Source organism: Carettochelys insculpta, chromosome 9 (assembly GCF_033958435.1).
Source record: "Carettochelys insculpta isolate YL-2023 chromosome 9, ASM3395843v1, whole genome shotgun sequence".
In the NCBI taxonomy this organism is placed as follows: domain Eukaryota; kingdom Metazoa; phylum Chordata; order Testudines; family Carettochelyidae; genus Carettochelys; species Carettochelys insculpta.
The window spans coordinates 58,885,111-58,902,937 of NC_134145.1; the positions used below are offsets into that span (position 1 = coordinate 58,885,111).

Genomic DNA, 17,827 nt, shown 5'->3' on the forward strand with positions numbered 1-17,827 from the left:
GCACCCACACAAATTCCCAATGTAGACACACCACACTGCTTTAAATGGGATTTATAATACCATAGCTTATGCTGCTAAGCCACACCACCCTGATGCAAACTTCTTTTGCACACCAGGTGCCATAAGCAAGAAAGAGGAATAAACCAAGTTGGGCTTCAGAGAGCCATGAGGAAAAGAACTGATGTACATAGAGATACAATGGCAGAAACACTTCCTCACCTAGTGGTACATGCATCAAAACTGATGAAACACTCTCCTCCTCAACTCATCAAAAATGGATTCAAAAATATTGGCATAAAGGTATGACCTGCAAGATGCGGACAGAGCAAGAGTCTCTACATAGAGAAGGGAGGGAGAAGCAGATGATTTAACATCACAATTCAAATGGATGGACTTTCACTCAGCATGCCACACTTTTTCTACTACTGTGATGCTGGTCAGATTCCAACACTTGCAGCAGCATGTAATTTGTCACTGAAAAAAAAATGAGCTAGCCTTTCCTGTGCCAATACCCTTTGGCAACAAACCTAAGCTATTCTGTCTTCTTGGCAGCCTGAAACAGTAAAACAGATACGAAGTCCCCCCCATGCATCTCAATAGGTTTTTAGAATTCCTATACCTCTCTCACAGAACTGGAAGGAACCGTCAGAGGTCAAGTCCAGTCCCCTGCACTCACAACAGGGCCTACCACCATCCCTGACAATGCTTTTAAATCTATTTGCCCCAGATTCCTAAATGGCCCCCTCAAGGACTGAACTCACAACCCTGGGTTTAGCAGGCCAGATTCATTCAGGCTCAACAAATCCACTCACCTGGGGGTAAGAAATCACCAAGGCTCCCACTGTATAATGCTGCTTTGCGCTCCAAACACTACCCTATTTTCATCAAGGTGAACTGCATGATGAGACTTGTAGATGCTGCTTCTTGTACAGATTTCATTTTTAATGGATCCTGGTGCAGGTCCTCACGGAGAACATCTGCTCCTCCACCAGCATTTTGGTCACTCCCACCTTAGAGTGAAAAATTCACATGCAAAGAGCCCTACTTACCATGATTTACTAAGCACTTGGATTCAAGATCAAAGATCAGCCAGTCCTGTTCGCCTTCCTTGGGCTCAACATGAAGAATATCGTTAAGGGCCCCAACAAACTCCATTACATTTAAGAAACCCAGCTCCTTCACAGACAGCTTCTCTTTAAATTGTACCTGTTGCCAGAAAAGAACAGTTTTACATGATATATTCAACTGCAACCATATCTGCAGAGCACACGACAGTCAGAACTTAGAGAACTTGGCAAGTGTATTTCATACTCATTAGAGGCAGAGCTTTACTATGGTGGCTCTTGCTTACATGCACAGAGGATTGAGATGATTGCAAAACTTAGAACTGGGAAGGAATGTTCCCTACAGCGCACTGAGTAGGGAATTAAATAGCCCTGTACATTGAATGGGTTGTCATCCACTGGGATAAGATGACAGCATCTCACACAATCCACTCGAGCCACTGTTCGAGGGAGGTAAGGAGATCATACCTGGAGACATCAGTCTTTGCTGATCTTCACTGTCTGTTTCTAAAAAGATTTAACAATAGTTACAAGCAACTCAGTTGCATGAACTTTAAGCTCCTTTGAAAACATGGGAAGGCAAGAGTGGCTACCAAATGGAAGCGGTCCAAGATCACAAGAGAAATGAATTTTGTATCAAACATAAAAATGCCAAAGCTATAAAAACAGTTGAACGTGTATCTTTTAAACAGCACTGTTTCACAGTCAGGGCTGTATGCTGGTACAAATCTTATCCAAATGACTTGCAACCATCTCATTCTTTGTGCTGGATACAGAATGCAGCAATTCGCAGGACATCAATTAAAAGGTGCATCACTGTGTTAGATACACGTCTGCTCCCTAAAACTGGAAACAGGATGTAGATTTACCTTTACCTTGTTAAATGACCCAAAAATGTGTTTACCTGGAACACTAGGACTATAGATAGGCACTGGCAAACAGACAGACCTAGCTTGAACACTAGTTCCCTAATATTAGTGGAGCTGCTCCTCAAGAGCAAAAAAATAGACTTATCAAAATACATGTATTCAGTTCTCTTAAAGTACTTCTCTTACTTAAAGGATTCCACTAGGATGTGAAAAAATATTTCTGCTCCTCTAGCCTGCGCCAATATTAGTTAAATAAAATATCACTTTAAGAGTGTTTAAAAGAATTACTAAAAATTCATACCCCTTATTTCCTCATTGTCAGCATGTGAATGGACATGAAGTAGGACACATTAACTTAGCTCCTGCTGGGCATTTATCTTTGCTGTAAAGCCAGCACAGAGTTGGCAGTCTCTCTTCTGGAGAGGAGCTGCACTGCAAAGAGCAAGAGCTGAGAGCGAAGCTTGTAGAGAACTACATGTAGCATGTTTAACTTTACTAAACTGATGAGGCCCTGCTAGAGACAGAACTTACCTCAAACTCACCAGGCAGCTTAGAAGCAAGCAAACCCTCAGGATACTGGGCTGCAACCTACATGATAGGAAAGGACAAATCATAACGAGATAATTGTGTACCTGGACTGTAGGTGAAAGGGAAAGTAAGAACAGGCTTTGCTGTGGCACAGACAGCTAAACAGCATGTTATGTGTGTGCAAAATAAATACTTTTAGAAAGCCAACGGCCCTATACTTTTTAATGACATGCATTTCATTACTAGCTCCTGTGGCTGGACGTGTTGGACCTACCACTGCCCCGAATGAACAATGATCTGGCATGCATCCAGAAACTCAGGCTTGCATAACCATTTCTAAGGAGTCATATACATGGACAGACTACAAATAGTATGTGCATGTTGGAAGTTCATGACCCCGCATAGTGAAAGAACCTGGAGGAGCAAGTGAAAGAGCCCTTTAAAAGATCTCCATCTCTGCTTTTGACCCATTCGCCTCACCTAAGACCATGGCCCTGCTAGAAGATACAGAAAGTTCGCCAAAAGATTGTCTCAGCTAGATAAGAATTTAAATGGCAAATATCCAGACTGGGCACAATGTTTTTTTAAATAAAGGCAGATTTATTTAAATTGGATTTTTTTTAAATCAATACTCAATTTTTCACTTAAAAATAAAACATACAATTCAACCTCCTCTTACAAGCTCATAAAAATGGATTAATGGCTCTAGTCCAATCGTGTCCAAGAGTAACTCACTGGATCGCCACAGCACATGTTGAGAACTGGAAGCGTATCGGACACTGCGGCTCTATTCTGTCCAGCCTAACTACTAGCTCTTGCTTCTTGAAAGTTCTGGACTTTCAGTTTCTGTTTCTCAGCAGACTCAAGTAACATGTAAAGAAAGACACCAGCTGGATAGGATGGTTTTTGTACCGTGCTGATATTGTGGTGGACCTGGGCCAAACATTAGGGTGACCCTATCTCCCATGGCCACATATGGGACAGGGGGGTGCCCCCCCTCTCCCGAGCCTCAGAGAAGTTGCCAGGATGGAGCAGCTGTGGTGCTCCCACCCCCGCTCCCTTCCGTGAGCCTCAGGGAAGCAGCAAGGACAGAGCAGCCAGGTCACTAACGTTCGCGAATTCAATTATTTGTGAGTGGCCGCTTTCCCGGTGCTCCAGGGTGGAGGGCGCTGACAGCTGCTGCATCCCCCATGGCCCCAGCAGGGAGCACCAGCAGTTTCCACTTTCCCCAGGGCTCCAGGTAGAAGCCCCGGCAGCCATGGTCCAGGCGGGAGTGGCAGCCATACGATACTATATTCACGAAATTCAACACTCACAAGGTTTCTCAACACAGAACCCCCGTGAATGTTGAGGCCTCACTGTATTCACACAAATTAAAAAAAAATAGTCAACTGGGAGGTGAAAAAGCAGGAAAACTTGTATTTCTCTTTCAATCTGTGAATCAAAATGCCAGAAGGAGTGGGGAAGATGAGAGCTTGTTATAGAAATTTTAAGGCCACTGTACATTTAGTGTTCTGAGGACTTGTCTGCCAGAGTTAATAAAATTTGAAAATTAATGAAAAGCATTTAAGGATAGTTGTCAGTCAGCAACTCAGGAGACTGCTGCAATAGCAAATGTGAAATATTCATGTAACATTTAAAATTTAGTTTAATAAAATATAAGTGCTACTGTGTTTGTGTGTCTGATGTAGTTCTTATCATTAGTAACGTACTATTGCTGCATTTGCAACTTAACACAAGTAATTTATGGGTATTACGTACTATTTCCTACATTAATAAAAATTCAAGTTATCTAAAATATTACACAAAGACATTGCTCTTAGATATTGTAAAATGCAGTACTGAGTTTAAATTAATACATTTTAGTGATCAGATCTGCACCACGGTTTATGAAACATGCAAAGTAATATCAATAGGAAACTTGATTTAAATCAATGATCTAAACTGCCTTGCTTTAAAATAAATCCATCATAAAAATATCTTCAGAAATATTCATCTGTCCCAATTAGCAAGCCTACACATCTCAGGGTTTACACAAGACTCATGAAAATTCCAAACTGCAAAATACCTGCAGGGATCAGATGTCGTCTTTCTCAACTAAATAATCTAGGCCAGTATTTTTAAAAACCTTTTTATCTCCCTACCTTCTTTTCCATACACACGCTTTCCTAACAACCAACTCCAGTCCAGCCAAGACCCCACCTCTATCACTTAGCAATATGAGGACAAAGTAATAATGTCTCATGCATCTACCAGTTCACCGACCCCAGTTTCAGAATTCTTGACTCTACCATCTAGGGTAAGAAGCCCCACGTAGCAGTCTACCACTTAAATACACCCATAATGTTCTCATTGCTGTACACAGAGGAAGATGAGCTCTTTGACACCGATTAGCTATAAAACTTTAACAATCCCCCTGCATAGCAGCTAAACACTAACAATAAGAGAGACAGTGGTAGATTGTGCAGAATCAACCTCTGAAAAGTGACGAAACCTACAGATCCTTTAAATGTGTGTATTTGGGAGGGAGGGAGGGAGGGAGATCACACAGGACAATCTGTATTCTCTGCTGGGTTTTTCCAGCCTAGCTGATGTCAAACACAAAGGAAAAAACATTTCAAGCTTGTGGGAAGAGGGGCAGAATACGAAGGCTGACTCCACATCTTCCTTAATTATCCTTATCTTGGCCTCCAACCCCAAGCTGCGAGTTTCAGCCTACCCTGAAAAAGGGATACTTGTATGTCCGTTAGTATCACTTTTCATTACAGACTTATTACTTTGCAATAAATTCATGACAATGATTTTAACATTTATTGCCCATATTTATTTTTCCTAAAGTTATTTAAGTGTTTTAGGGAGAAGTATGAGAGCAATTACCAGCAAGAATTGGAGGTTGCAGTGTGAGGCCAATAAATAATTTGTCTGGGGAACCCCCGCTTTAGACACACTATTGTTTAAATGCTTGTTCCTGCACAAAGCCTAGACATTCCCAGATATGAAGAACACTTACAAGTCGGATCTTTTCTTTGAGTTCTGAGCTGACTGTCCCTCCAGCTCCTTTCTGTGCAATCGCCATCTTAATATTCTTCTCCAACTGAAAGGAAAAAGGCAAAAATCATACCAAGAACAAAAAGGTAAAGAAAACTCATATCAAATTGTGCAGTCAAGGGGGCAAATTACAGTAGAAGATTTGGTTTTGGTGGAAATTACATAAAGTGATTAGGATTTCAATGAATGTCAGCATCTAGCAAAGGAATTTTAAAATTCACTGCATGCAGAACTGTTAACTTTATAACTGTTTAGCTATAGACACTTGAAACACAGTTCTTGCTCTCTATAATCTCTGATCACCAATTAATTACTGCTTACATTTGCCATTATACCAGTGGCGCTGCACACCTCTTTACAATGCAGCCTACATGCTACCATAGGTAAGCTTTCCAGAGCTCCTCACACACTTCTTTTGACTCTCAGGCTCTCACCTACCATCCCATGGCACATAGGCCTTCCAGCACAGACTAACTGTGCTGCAGCCTATTTCAGTTCTGATTAGTACTCCCACAGCCTACCCTCCATCCAAACCTTCCTGCTAAACCTATCCCTTGTATTCCCCCCCAACTCACATCTATGCACCTATCCCCCATGCCACCTCTATATACAGAACTCTTTTCTCCCTCATTTGCTAACTGACCCTCTCTTTGTAGGTGTGAAGTATTCTGCATTTCAAATCCCTCTTCATACATGCTTCTGCATTAGTATTTCAACAATGATACAAAAGGGATAGGGTATGGATTTGTATTAGAATCATGGATCAGTATTGGATTGTCTGTGCCTGACCACCTACGTAAGCATACTGGGGTGAAGCAACTAAGCACCTTTCGTTGTGTGAACATTGCCTATCACTCAGAACTCAACAAAAATGACTGGCCTTTGCGATCAACCCCTTCCCTGGTGCTAATAAATGGTCAAGTTACATTGTGCCTCATAAAATACAAAGGAAATGGTGTTTTTCAGTTATGGCATGACCTGGAAAAGTCTCCATTTTTTGTCCTTGGGAGGAAGTGTATCTAGTAGTCTGAGCAAGTACACAGACTCAAGGCTCCTGGCTTCTATTCTTTTCTCTAAGATTTGTTATGTGACCTAAGAGAAACAACTTAACCACTATGTACCTCAGTTCCCACAGGAACTATCATACCATGCAATATCATGGCATAACCCTCATAAGAGGGTTATGAGGCTTGATGTTAAGTGCTCTGAGATCTTTGAGCAAAGGCACTTGATCATAAGGTAACAAGCTGATGGTTGTTCCAGGAGCTGGTCACTGGGTGATCTGTTCCACAGACTTTGCACACCTGAAACAGAATTTTGATTGGACTGGATTGCCACTGAACCCCCATAGCGATATCAATTTGTTTGCTGCTGAACTAATCTGAAAACAATTTAGAGAACTCTAGCCTTGTACTGACACACTACATCCCAGAGACAATCGTATTATTTAGTGATTCTTCATAAGGATCAGACACACAACCCTAGCTTGCTTCTTCAGTTACTCACTTGTTTCAGTCGCTCACCACAGCTCCCTACTGCTGCTTCCACAGGCTCTGGTTTCTGTTTTGGTGTTTCAAGGCTCTCTGTACACAGGACAACCCCACCATGATCTGTCTTAATTGCAGGTGCTGGCAGAGAATCAGACTTGGCCTGCTCTGCTTTCTCTGGCTGAATCACCTTTTCACCTTAAGCAGAGAAGAGGTTCACACACAGAATTTATCAGACTACTTGAACATGCAGGTCAGTTTCCCATTTTTTCCCCTACAGTTTCCCAGGCAGGCAATGTTGGGCTCACACCAATATTTATACAATTCTGCACTAAAGAGGAAACCTTTGTCCTATTAATAAAAACTATTAACAGAACCTAGACTTCAGCTTAGCTAAATTAACTCCTCTCCACCCACTGACCCCTGAGAACAGACGACGAATCATTTAATAAAGCCCCAAGTCATACAAAGCCAGAACCCTTTGGCACTGGGCTGGGAACACAGCTGTTAAAGCACCACCACCACCACCACCACCAAAACCCTCCTATGCTGAATCCTAAAGCCGGGGTGCTACTGCAGCCAATGGAGACCTAGCCTCTTTCACCCGACAGACAGCTGGGAGAAAAACTGACAATGTGTGCTAATCAGGACCACCTGCCCCAAGTTAAATACATATACAGCCTCACCCTGTGACAGCTTTTCCTTCTGTTGCTTAACTGAGGGTTTTTTCTTCAGGGTCAGTCGAGAGCCCGCCCTCGTCTGCTCAATGGCAATGATATCAGAGACTGCACTCAGGACTTCAACCATGGAGAAGAATCCATAGCGCATATATTGGAATGGCCGGCCAAAGTGCCTGGTGAAGGCCTTATCAAAATCAGAGAGCAAGACTGGGGACAGACTCAGCAGTTCCTTCAGCTCACTCTTCACCACAGCTGGCAGGATAGGAGGGTTCCGGCCCCTCCGGGGGAGGCTGGGGCGAAAGAAGGCATTTGTTCTTCGCATGGTATTTCGCGCCTTAACATTACTGGTCCTCTGTCTGGCAACTAAGTTTGCCATCCCTCTGGTGGCCTCATCTGCAATGACTAAAGAAGGAGAAATAGTGTCAGGTAATGGTCTTCTTCCCTCCCCTTTCCCTTCTGAGGGAACACTCCTCTTCAAAAGCAAGTTTCATTGATCAGTTATTGCTGAAGTCTACCATTAATGATGGAGAAGAAAGTAACTTAGAACTGCATCCTCCCCTTATTAACCTGTCTGGAACAGCTTTAACATCCCACATAGGGCCGTGGGTCAGCACCATGATCTCAGCAAATCATAATTCAACCAGAGAGGGCTGCTGAGCCTACAAGTGCTTAAACAGGCGATCACACAAGAAAGCCGAGATATCATGGATGGCAGCTGAATGGATAGCACCCTTCCCTCTGGTTCAGTATTGCAACAAAACTATAGTGGACCTTTTGACTGTGCTGGAGCACTGTGTATTTTGGGGAGCTGCAGCCATTTGAACAAGATGTAAAAGCAACACCCTAACACCTGTCATTTGTCAAAAGATTTGACAAAATGCAAAGAAGGTAACAATGTGACATTTCTAAAGATAGCTACCCAGGACTCAACTCAAGATAAGAATCTGAAATGCCATCTAAAATCTGAATGGCATGAGGTGCGGTGCATACTTCCAAAAAAAAATCTTAAAGAGCAACATTCTGATGCTTAAATTACAAAACCTGAACCACCAAATAAAAGAAAGATCAACCGAGTGCTGGTAGCATCTGACTGATGAAAATGAATATGCACCAATTTACTCTGCTTTGAATCATTATAAAGCAGAATGAGTCATCAGCATGGGCATGTCCTCTGGAGTGGTGATTGAAGCAGGAAGAGACACATGAATTTTTAGTGTGCTTCTCTCACATAACTATCTTGAGACCCCTGCTACAACACTGCCATGCAAATACATGTTCTCACTTTCAGCTGACACTAAACAAGAAACAGACAGCATTATCCCATGAAAATTGTAACTAAATTCGTTAATCTGGGCAACTGGCTGGACAAGAAGGAGGACTGAGTGGACTTGTAAGTGCTCCAAGTTTTACACTGAAAAATACATTCAAAAATAAAAACAAACATTCTACATTTGTAAGTTTGACTTTCCTGTTTAAGTGATTGCACTACAGTACTTGTATTAGGTGAACTGAAAAAAAATACTATTTATTGTTTGCAGTGTAAACACGTATAATCAAAAATAAATATGAAGTGAGCACAGTATAATTTGTATTCTGTGTTGTAACAGAAACCAATTAACTGAAATGTAGAAAACATCTAAAAGTGTGTTTTTAACAGTAGGATTAATCACGTATTTTTTTTAATCACTTGACAGCCTTATTTAAAATAATCCTTTGAAACTAACATTCCTCAAGATATATGTTGGTCAAGTCTCTACTTCTTAGAGATGTTACATAAAATCCCACAATCATACACAAACACTGCATTAATAATACACTGGACTCCAATGTTATTTAACTTTAATTCAATATCTCCAAAAGACACTGCAGGAAAGTGCCATATCTGTCACAGCCCACACAGTGCTTGGGAGGCCTCTAATTAAAAAGCACAATCTAAATGTGGTTGAAACAAGCCAGCACCACCAGGAAGAAAAAGAAGTTATTAACAAGCAGCCCTGAATACCCTCACTGACAGGAGGAGCATAGCTAGCTTTGCAAGATCTCTCTGGACTGAGGGGTTGGTATGGAGCTCGCAGAAGATAAGTGTATTTTTGAAAACTGAGCTAGTGCTCTCCCAGTACTTCCACATGGCCCCTCTTATTTCTTAAAGAGGATTTTAAGATGTCAGTTCATCCTCTCTCTGCGACTGACACTTCCACTTTACAAAGCTCACTCTTCCCAAAACAATGCTGCTGATCATTTCAAAGACTCTGCTCCCAAAGGTGGGGAAACAAGAAAGTAGGATCAACACACAAAGGTTCTTCTATCAAGAAATAAAAATAATAATTAGCCACTCAGCAAAGGGCCAGCAGCACTTGCTTCTCCAGTGCTTTTTTCCTGGCTTTGCCTTCTGCCACAATCTTTACTTCAATTGAAGAGGGAGGCTAAGTGCTACGGTATAAGCTGGGGTAGCTGTCCTTACAGATCATAGGCTGAGCCCGAACATGTGAAATGAAGCACATAGGAGAGAAGAGGTCTGTGAGATGCTCAGAGGAGAAGAGAGAAAGCAAATATAAAGCAGACCAGGACAGGGAGAAACACAAAAGGTGAGGAATGAACATGGTGGCAAGTGGGGTCGGCGGGTGAAGAGAACAAGAACCTGGACAGAAGGCAAAAGAGACAATAACAGAATGGAAAAAATGAAACATGACTTATGGAATCCTGCAGACATACCTCTCATGTGGGTTTTCCAAATTTAAAAATATACCAGTCTAATATCAGTAGCCCACTTGAATGCCATAAAGCGATCAGTGTTTTTAATCATTAACATTAAGCTACAGATCATAAAAGGTGAGCTATGATTGCATGGTAAATGGCCAAAATACTCCCTAGATCTCATCCTCTATTATCTGCACCTTTATGACATTTATCTCAGGCTTTCTTTAAAAGCTAGGATGAATTAAATATGTGACCATGAAAATTAACTGAATAGTCATCTTCCTCCCCATTCAAGTACTCCACATTCAAGGTTCACACCCTGCACCAGCCCTGTATCATTCACATACAGATTACCAGCACAGCATAACACTATTTGGCACAATGCCTTTTCAAGCTTGGGGGAGGGTTACCGAGCCATTTACTCCCCACTTGCCAAGGGAGACACACACCCACCTTTCAGAAAAACAGAGCCATCTCTACAGGGGCAGATATTGATGACATCAGGCATGTCCTTCACCAACTCCATGGTGGACTGGTAACCCAGGGTGCGCAATGGGAGAGGCTTGCCGATCATATAGAGGTACTCGCTCTCCAGCTGCACTGGGGTCAGGCCCTCTTTGGCAGCCATCAGCAGTGACCTCACCTCTTTCCTCAGCAAATCCATGAGAAGCTCTTGGTCGGACATGGTTGGGCTGAGGGGAGAAACACAGTGAGCAGAGAGTGCAGATACCAGAGGGAGGAGAGGCACCAGAACCCCAGCAGGCTGGACAGATGGGTGAGAAAGGGCACGGGGAAGCAGGAGGGCGAGGGCGGGGGGGAATCACAGCCAGCACCAAGAGTGCAGCACAACAGCTCTTGCCTTACAGTTACTGGCCCAAATCAGCCTTTCCCTCAGAATCAACTGCCCCTCCCCCCTCAAATCAATTCCTGCCCCCTCAGAATTAGTTGCCCCTCCCCCCGAATTTCCTGCCCCTGCAGCTACTGCCCCTCCCCCTCCCAAATCAGTCACTGCCCCCTCCAGTTATTGCCCCCTCAGAATTAGCTACCCCTCCCCCGCCGAAATTCCTGCCCCTGCCGCTACTGCCCCCTCAGAAGTGACCCCCGCCCCTCCAGCTCCCCTGCCCCACCACTCGCGCCTCTTTTGCTGTCACCGCCTCTCCCGCAGGGCGAGTAGTGCCTCAAACCCTCCTCCCCTCCCCCGCGAACCGGAACCGCAACCGCAGCCCCGCCCCGCCGCACCTGCCCACGTGCTGGATCCTCGCGTCGACTCTCCCCGCCGGATCGCTCCCTCACGTGCTCACTCCTGTGCGCCTGCGCACAACTAGCGCACCCCACCCCCACCCCCCAGTCGGGAGGGGCCTTCCACAACCAACCATAGAGTGGCGGACGGACGCTAGAGCGTCATATATTACTTCCGCCCCCCTATGAGGCGAGTGAGGTACTGCGCTCAGGAAGCCCGCCCCCTAATGGGGGTGATGCCAGCCCAGCCTCCTGTTGGTCAGGAGCTGCCCAGGGGAGGGGGCCTTTACACAGTGACGCCTGGAATTGAGAGAGGGGTCCTGTGGCAGGAGTACAGTGTTCAGAGCTGAGCGCCATCCTCTTTGTGGGGGTCTGCACAGAGAGACAGGGACTGAGCTCCTGTCTCATCCTGTCCCTCAGGGGCCATGGCTGCTACCTACCATGCTAGGCAGTCCCAGCGCAGTAACCCATTGCCACGCAGGGCACAAAGCAAACGTGAGAGTCTGGTGGGCCTTACAGACACACCTGGCAGTACAGCCAGCTAGACACAGTCAGGGCTTGGTGCAAGGAGGGCAACTGGGCCTTGAAAGCAAGCCCCAGTCCTTGCCATGGAATCAGGATGGAACCCTGCCCTTACAGGTTCAAAAAGCCAAGAGATGGAGAGAAAGAATGGGGAAAAAATAGCGACTCACCTCAACTTAAATCTGCAGCTCAGCACTATGTCATGAACTAGGGTTACCATATCTGAACTTACACAAAAAAGTACACCCCTGAGAGGCAGCGTATCTGTATCAGTATCTGCCAACTTATATCTTAATGTACTATGTATACCAGTACTAGTATAATAATGTACTTATATGTTCTACAGTACATGAATACAATGTGAGGTGTTAGATACTGATTCAGATACACTCCCTCTCAGAGGCAACCTCTTTTTTGAAACTTCAGACATGGTAACCCTATATGAACCCATGACCTCCAATTACAATCAAACTTACACAGTCCTACCCCATTGAAGATTAGGAAAATTCCCACAAAGAACAGCTCTGTAATGTTTTAACACATCAGCACAATGTAATGGCTCGGTGCATACATGATGACACCAAACCGCAGGCTTGCACAAAATTATGCAGTCATTGAAAAGTAGCAGACAAATAATTAGCATTTGGGAAGAAACTAAGAGGCGCTAATCAATCCCAGCTGGTGTCACCAAATATTTTTCTGGGTACAAGAGCATATGGGCAGCTATTGAGGAGAGGTTCAGGTGCTGCCCAGCAGATTAGCAGAGTGCCTGCACCTGCCCACAACCAGCACCATGTGTTTATGCTGATGGTTGCACATCTGCACATGCCTTGATGCACATACCATTTATTTTGCCCGCTGATGGAAAAATTAGAGTGAATTTAGAAGAGGAATATTGATTTATGCCTTTTATATCCCATGCAATCAAGCCACATTTCTCCCTCTTTTTTTTATTAATCAGTCATCTTGCATCATGGTGACCCTGGCTGTGTCCACCCTAGCCTTCTTCTTCAAAGAGGGCATGGAAATAACATGGACCAAGAAATATTAATGAGGCACTGCTATGCATATGTAGTGCCTCATTAGCATAATGGCAGTCACACAGATTTTGAAGCTGTTACCTACAAAGTGCTGACAGCCAGGCTAGTGAGGGTGCTTCGAAATACGTGCCCAGCTTCGAAATCCCCTTACTCCCAAAACAATTTGGGAGGAAGGGAATTTCGAAGTTGGGAGCATATTTCGAAGCACCTGTTGCTAGACTGCCTGTCAGTACTTCAAAGTTAACAGCTTTGAAATTCGCACGGCCGCTATTATGCTAATGAGGTGCTGCATATGCATGGTAGCGCCTCATTGATATTCCCCGGTCCGTGTCATTTCCATGCCCCCTTCAAAGAAGGGGGCTAATGGAGACACGGATCCTGTCCCTTAACACTAACACAATAGAATACTAGCTGGTACTTTACCTTTTCAAAATACTTTGGTATTAGTCTAATTTACATACACACAAAATGAGCAAAGGAGCCAATTATTAGCAACAATATTAAAACATACATTTTACATTTTTTGATCATTTTTGGAATTTTTTTTTGCAAAACTCAGTTTAGAATTCCTAGTTTATGAACATGAAACCATAGAATGAAAAGTTAAGTGACTTGCCCAAGGGCAAAAGGGGAGGCAATGTCATAATCTGAATTAGAATTCCTGACTCCTAGTCCTGTGTTCAGACCAGTGGTCTATGCCTCTTCCTTAGTCTGTGATGCTTGTTCAGTTATTTTGTTTATTACCAAAAGTTATATATTTCAGTACAATTATCAAGGTCTCAGGGTACAGATTAAGGAGCTTGGGGAAAACATGAAAAGAAATGCCTACATTTGACTAAACTATTCCTGTCTTCATTCTATGCTAACGGATCAGCCTGACCTACTTTCAGAGTCACTTACTGCAGACCTAAAATCCCACTCGCAGTTCCTGTTGGATACAATACCCTTCCCTGCTGTCTTCTTGTTCCACATGGTTCTACAGTGTTGACACACTTGGTTAAACATGCACCTTTTGTATGTATATAGTTTATAAGGTATTTGGGGACAGTTGAGGGCACTGTATGAATTATGTATCACTGTTTTCTCCTGATACCTACCAAACTCTGATTGCTAGACAGTTTGTTCAACATTCTTTTGGGATCAATAATCTGCCAATAAAGAACATGTTTCAAGAACCTACCACTACAAACTAGATCAGGGAGTAGACAGTTCAGAGTTCAAGCATTCCTAGAATATCCTGACTTAGAGGTCTGCAAAGATTTCCAATAAAACAGGAATCCAAGAGAAAACAAGACTGTCACCACCCTTACTCTACTCCCTTCCTCTTTACCCTCCTCCTTTAGCACACACGCCTGCTGGACAAATGCACAGCTGTGCTTCAGCCTAGATAAACTCTGGAGTCAGCATTAAGTCAACACCTGCTTCTTGGAAGGGAGGTTGCTGCTACTGTGTATTGAGGACTAGCAGTGCTTTGCTGCTGAACTCTGATTTCTTATAGCATCGGGCCTAATCACACTAGCAAACTCAGTTACAACAGTATTATCTCTGAGGCTCAGAGTCTGACTCTCATGAGCCTTTGTTCAAAATATCTATTCCTCTGTTCCTCTTGGGGCTGTGAGCAGCTCAGCTGCCATTGCTGCAGCAATCGCTCTGAGGGGAACGAATGCCTCTTCTCTGCCCCATCAGCATTGTTTTAACTGCACAGAGAAGCACCGTATTGCTGACTCAGTCACCTGCCAGCATCTGGAGCCAGGGACTGATCTAAACTCCTGGCACCCTACTTAGCGCAAACACTGCCTTCTCTCTCCCCACCTGCAAGCCCAGCCAGCCAAGACAATTTGGATCCTCAGGTCCCCTTATGCTACAAGTCAGAGTACAGAACCTCCACCTGACCACCACCCACATAGGCTACAGGGCACCCACACTCCCTCCAGTGCTTCCTGCTTACCACTGTACCCCCAGCAAACAACATCCCACAGCCAGTTTCATAGATTTCACAGTCTGAAGGGACCACTGTGATCACCTAGTCCTGTGGTGTCCATCACACTAGCCACATGGGCTATTGGCTGGTGGAGTGGGGCTATTTGGCTTGAGTGATAAACACATTTTCTGAATAACATGGCTAGTTCGCTATAGTGGCTATTGCTTCAGAATTGGTTGGACACCATGGACCTAGTCTGACCTCCTGGGTAGCACAGACCAGAAAACAATTCTTAGGGTAAATTTTAAAAGAAACACACCCAACTGTGAGTTAAAAGTTGCCAGCTATGGAGACTCCACCATTAACCACTGGAATGGTTGACCAGAGGTAATTACACTGACTGTTACATTTTTATTTTCCCAAAGGGACAATTTGCTGGCTACCAGCCTCCTTAGGACAATCAATCTCCCACCCTGCTGCTGCAGAGACCAGCAGCCAGCTGGGATAGCCTCCCCAGAGTCAGGGAGGAACTTGCCTTGCAAGGAGGGAGCAGTAAGTGGTTGCCCATCACCACATGTTGCGAATGGAGCTGCGCAGCAAGCTGAGACAGGGAGGGAGGCCCCGGCTGAAGTGTCTGCTGCACAGCACCTTCCAGTTCAGTTCCACTTTGAACACAGTGGGTACCTCAACAATTTCCAGACCGAGCTAAAGCCCCCCACAAAACCACTGCTGTAGCAAGGTCCGAGACCACAGTTCAGCACTGGCTATGCTGTTACAAGAACTAGCTTTGGGGAGACAGCTGTGTTGCAGCTGGTTCCCTGCTACCACAGTTGTATCTGCAGTACAACCAGGCCCCTATCCCACATTGCCTAGCATGGCTTAACTTTCCTGGGAGGCTGGCCAGCCTGAGCAAGCACTAACCTCTGCTGCATTGGCAAGCAGCTCCCCCACGTGGAAGAACACGTACAGAGACAAGAGGCTGACAGGAGCTGTACACAGCATGGCCCTAAAAGACAAACTCATTCTCCATTCCCTTTGAAGAGGGAGAAGGCAAGAGTTTGGGAAACTATGGTCCCCCTAAGGGAAAACCAAATGAGACATTGCACAGCACCAGTCTGAGGTTCCCCTCTCCCCCGACCCCCATTTAGAGCCCAACATCCCCCCCACTGCCCACAGCCACCCCCTTCCACTGCCAGACCAACCCATCTCTGCCACCTGCCCCAAGCCCCCCAGCACTGTTCACTCTCCCCCATATTGCATGTTCCTCTGCATGCCAGCAGGGGTCACACCCTACTGGTTTGGTGAAGATGGGCATTTGTCCCATTGTCTCTTGCCGTGACAGGACAGGGCTTCAAAAAGAGACTGTCCTGGCCAAAACAGGACATGTGGTCATTCTCAGATGAGTCTTAACCATTTAAATATGCACACGTAACTACCCACAGAAAGACGTGAATCTGGGACCTCTGGAGCTTACTGCAGGCACTGCTACACTTTGAGCTAAGAGTAGCTGGCTCTCAGCTAAGGCTACAGAGAAGACTAGTACTTTCTCTCTGTAAGTGGTCTAGGTGCCATTACATGGGACAATGAACCACACCTAGATGTGGGGATTACACATACATGAGTTGTGTCCTTCACACAGAACTACAAAGGGCCAGCCACACTTCTGGCCCCATACCTATCAGATACCACAGCAGCTTTCACTTTGGCTCCCAGTGACATGTAGCCCTGCTGTGAGTTCTCAATGTCTGGCCATAGTTTGGGGCAGGGAGTGAAGGGTAGCACCTAGAACTGCAGCAAGGAGCAGTTCCTGGCAAACAGCAGATACCAATGAGAGCCAAAGGCAGGGGAGAGAGAGAAAGGAATGGAAGCAGCATTCTAGCTTCAGAGGCTGGAGCTAAACGAACATAACCCCGAACTTGCCATCACTCTGAGTGGGTGCCTAGTTTTAAACACACCCTGCACCTTTGGTGTTTTCCTCCTTATCAAGTGAACAATCCATTCCAACCTGTTTCTGTGGGCCCCAAGTTTAAGCCACAACGAAACAGAATTTTCCTCTCCCACAGCCTTGAGTGAGAAGCTTCATGCAATTTACCCTGTAAGAATCAACCTCCTCCCTGCTAACAGGCATGTGCTGGCAACTGAACGGGACCCTCTGAACTAGCATGCAAGCAACAGGGCATCCTTCACACTGCTGCTGAGCATGTGTTACAAGAGATTATTGCATCCCCACAACACTTCATCCTGAGACCCAAAGGAGCTATTTTAGGCACAAAGTTAAGCTTCTGTAACTTAAACAGGAGTCTTAAAGACTCCATACCTTAGTAGTCCCTGCTGTAAAATGGGAACAATGACACAGGCCTCCTTTATAAAGCACTTGGAGATCTACTGATGCGAATCTCTAGGAATGAGCTAGGTATTGTTAACCCTGCAATGACCTCTGTGCCCTGAGTCCCAGTAGTGCTGCATTAACCTCCACTGAGTTCGGCTCACAGGAGCACATTGCTGGATTGGAGCTGAATTGCTTCACTTGAATTTGAAAAGCAATGTAGTTGTTACAGTCAAAAGAACAGCAGATCATTAACCTGCCCCGGCTGCATCAGAGACCCAACCTCAACGTTCCAGGGAGCAGAGCCTGTGGTGACCAATCCCCTTAATCCCCAACCCTAAGGGACATAGTAATGTTCAGGATTTGACTTGGGCAGTTGCTTTCCACAGCTAAATCTTGGGATACT

General features: G+C 44.8%; 1 protein-coding gene across 1 annotated transcript in view; it reads right to left on the minus strand.

Annotated features, from left to right (window-relative positions):
* TDRD5 (tudor domain containing 5) overlaps positions 1 to 11,058 on the minus strand; it is a 34,905-nt gene extending 23,847 nt beyond the window's left edge. Inside the window, exons 1-6 of the mRNA XM_075002874.1 lie at positions 10,827 to 11,058; positions 7,683 to 8,078; positions 7,016 to 7,194; positions 5,472 to 5,555; positions 2,465 to 2,521; positions 1,050 to 1,206 (exon numbers count right to left, since the gene is read on the minus strand). Coding sequence (XP_074858975.1) covers positions 1,050 to 1,206; positions 2,465 to 2,521; positions 5,472 to 5,555; positions 7,016 to 7,194; positions 7,683 to 8,078; positions 10,827 to 11,058 — 1,105 coding nt within the window. The remainder of the gene's footprint in view (positions 1 to 1,049; positions 1,207 to 2,464; positions 2,522 to 5,471; positions 5,556 to 7,015; positions 7,195 to 7,682; positions 8,079 to 10,826) is intronic.
* Between the last annotated feature and the right edge of the window lie 6,769 nt (positions 11,059 to 17,827).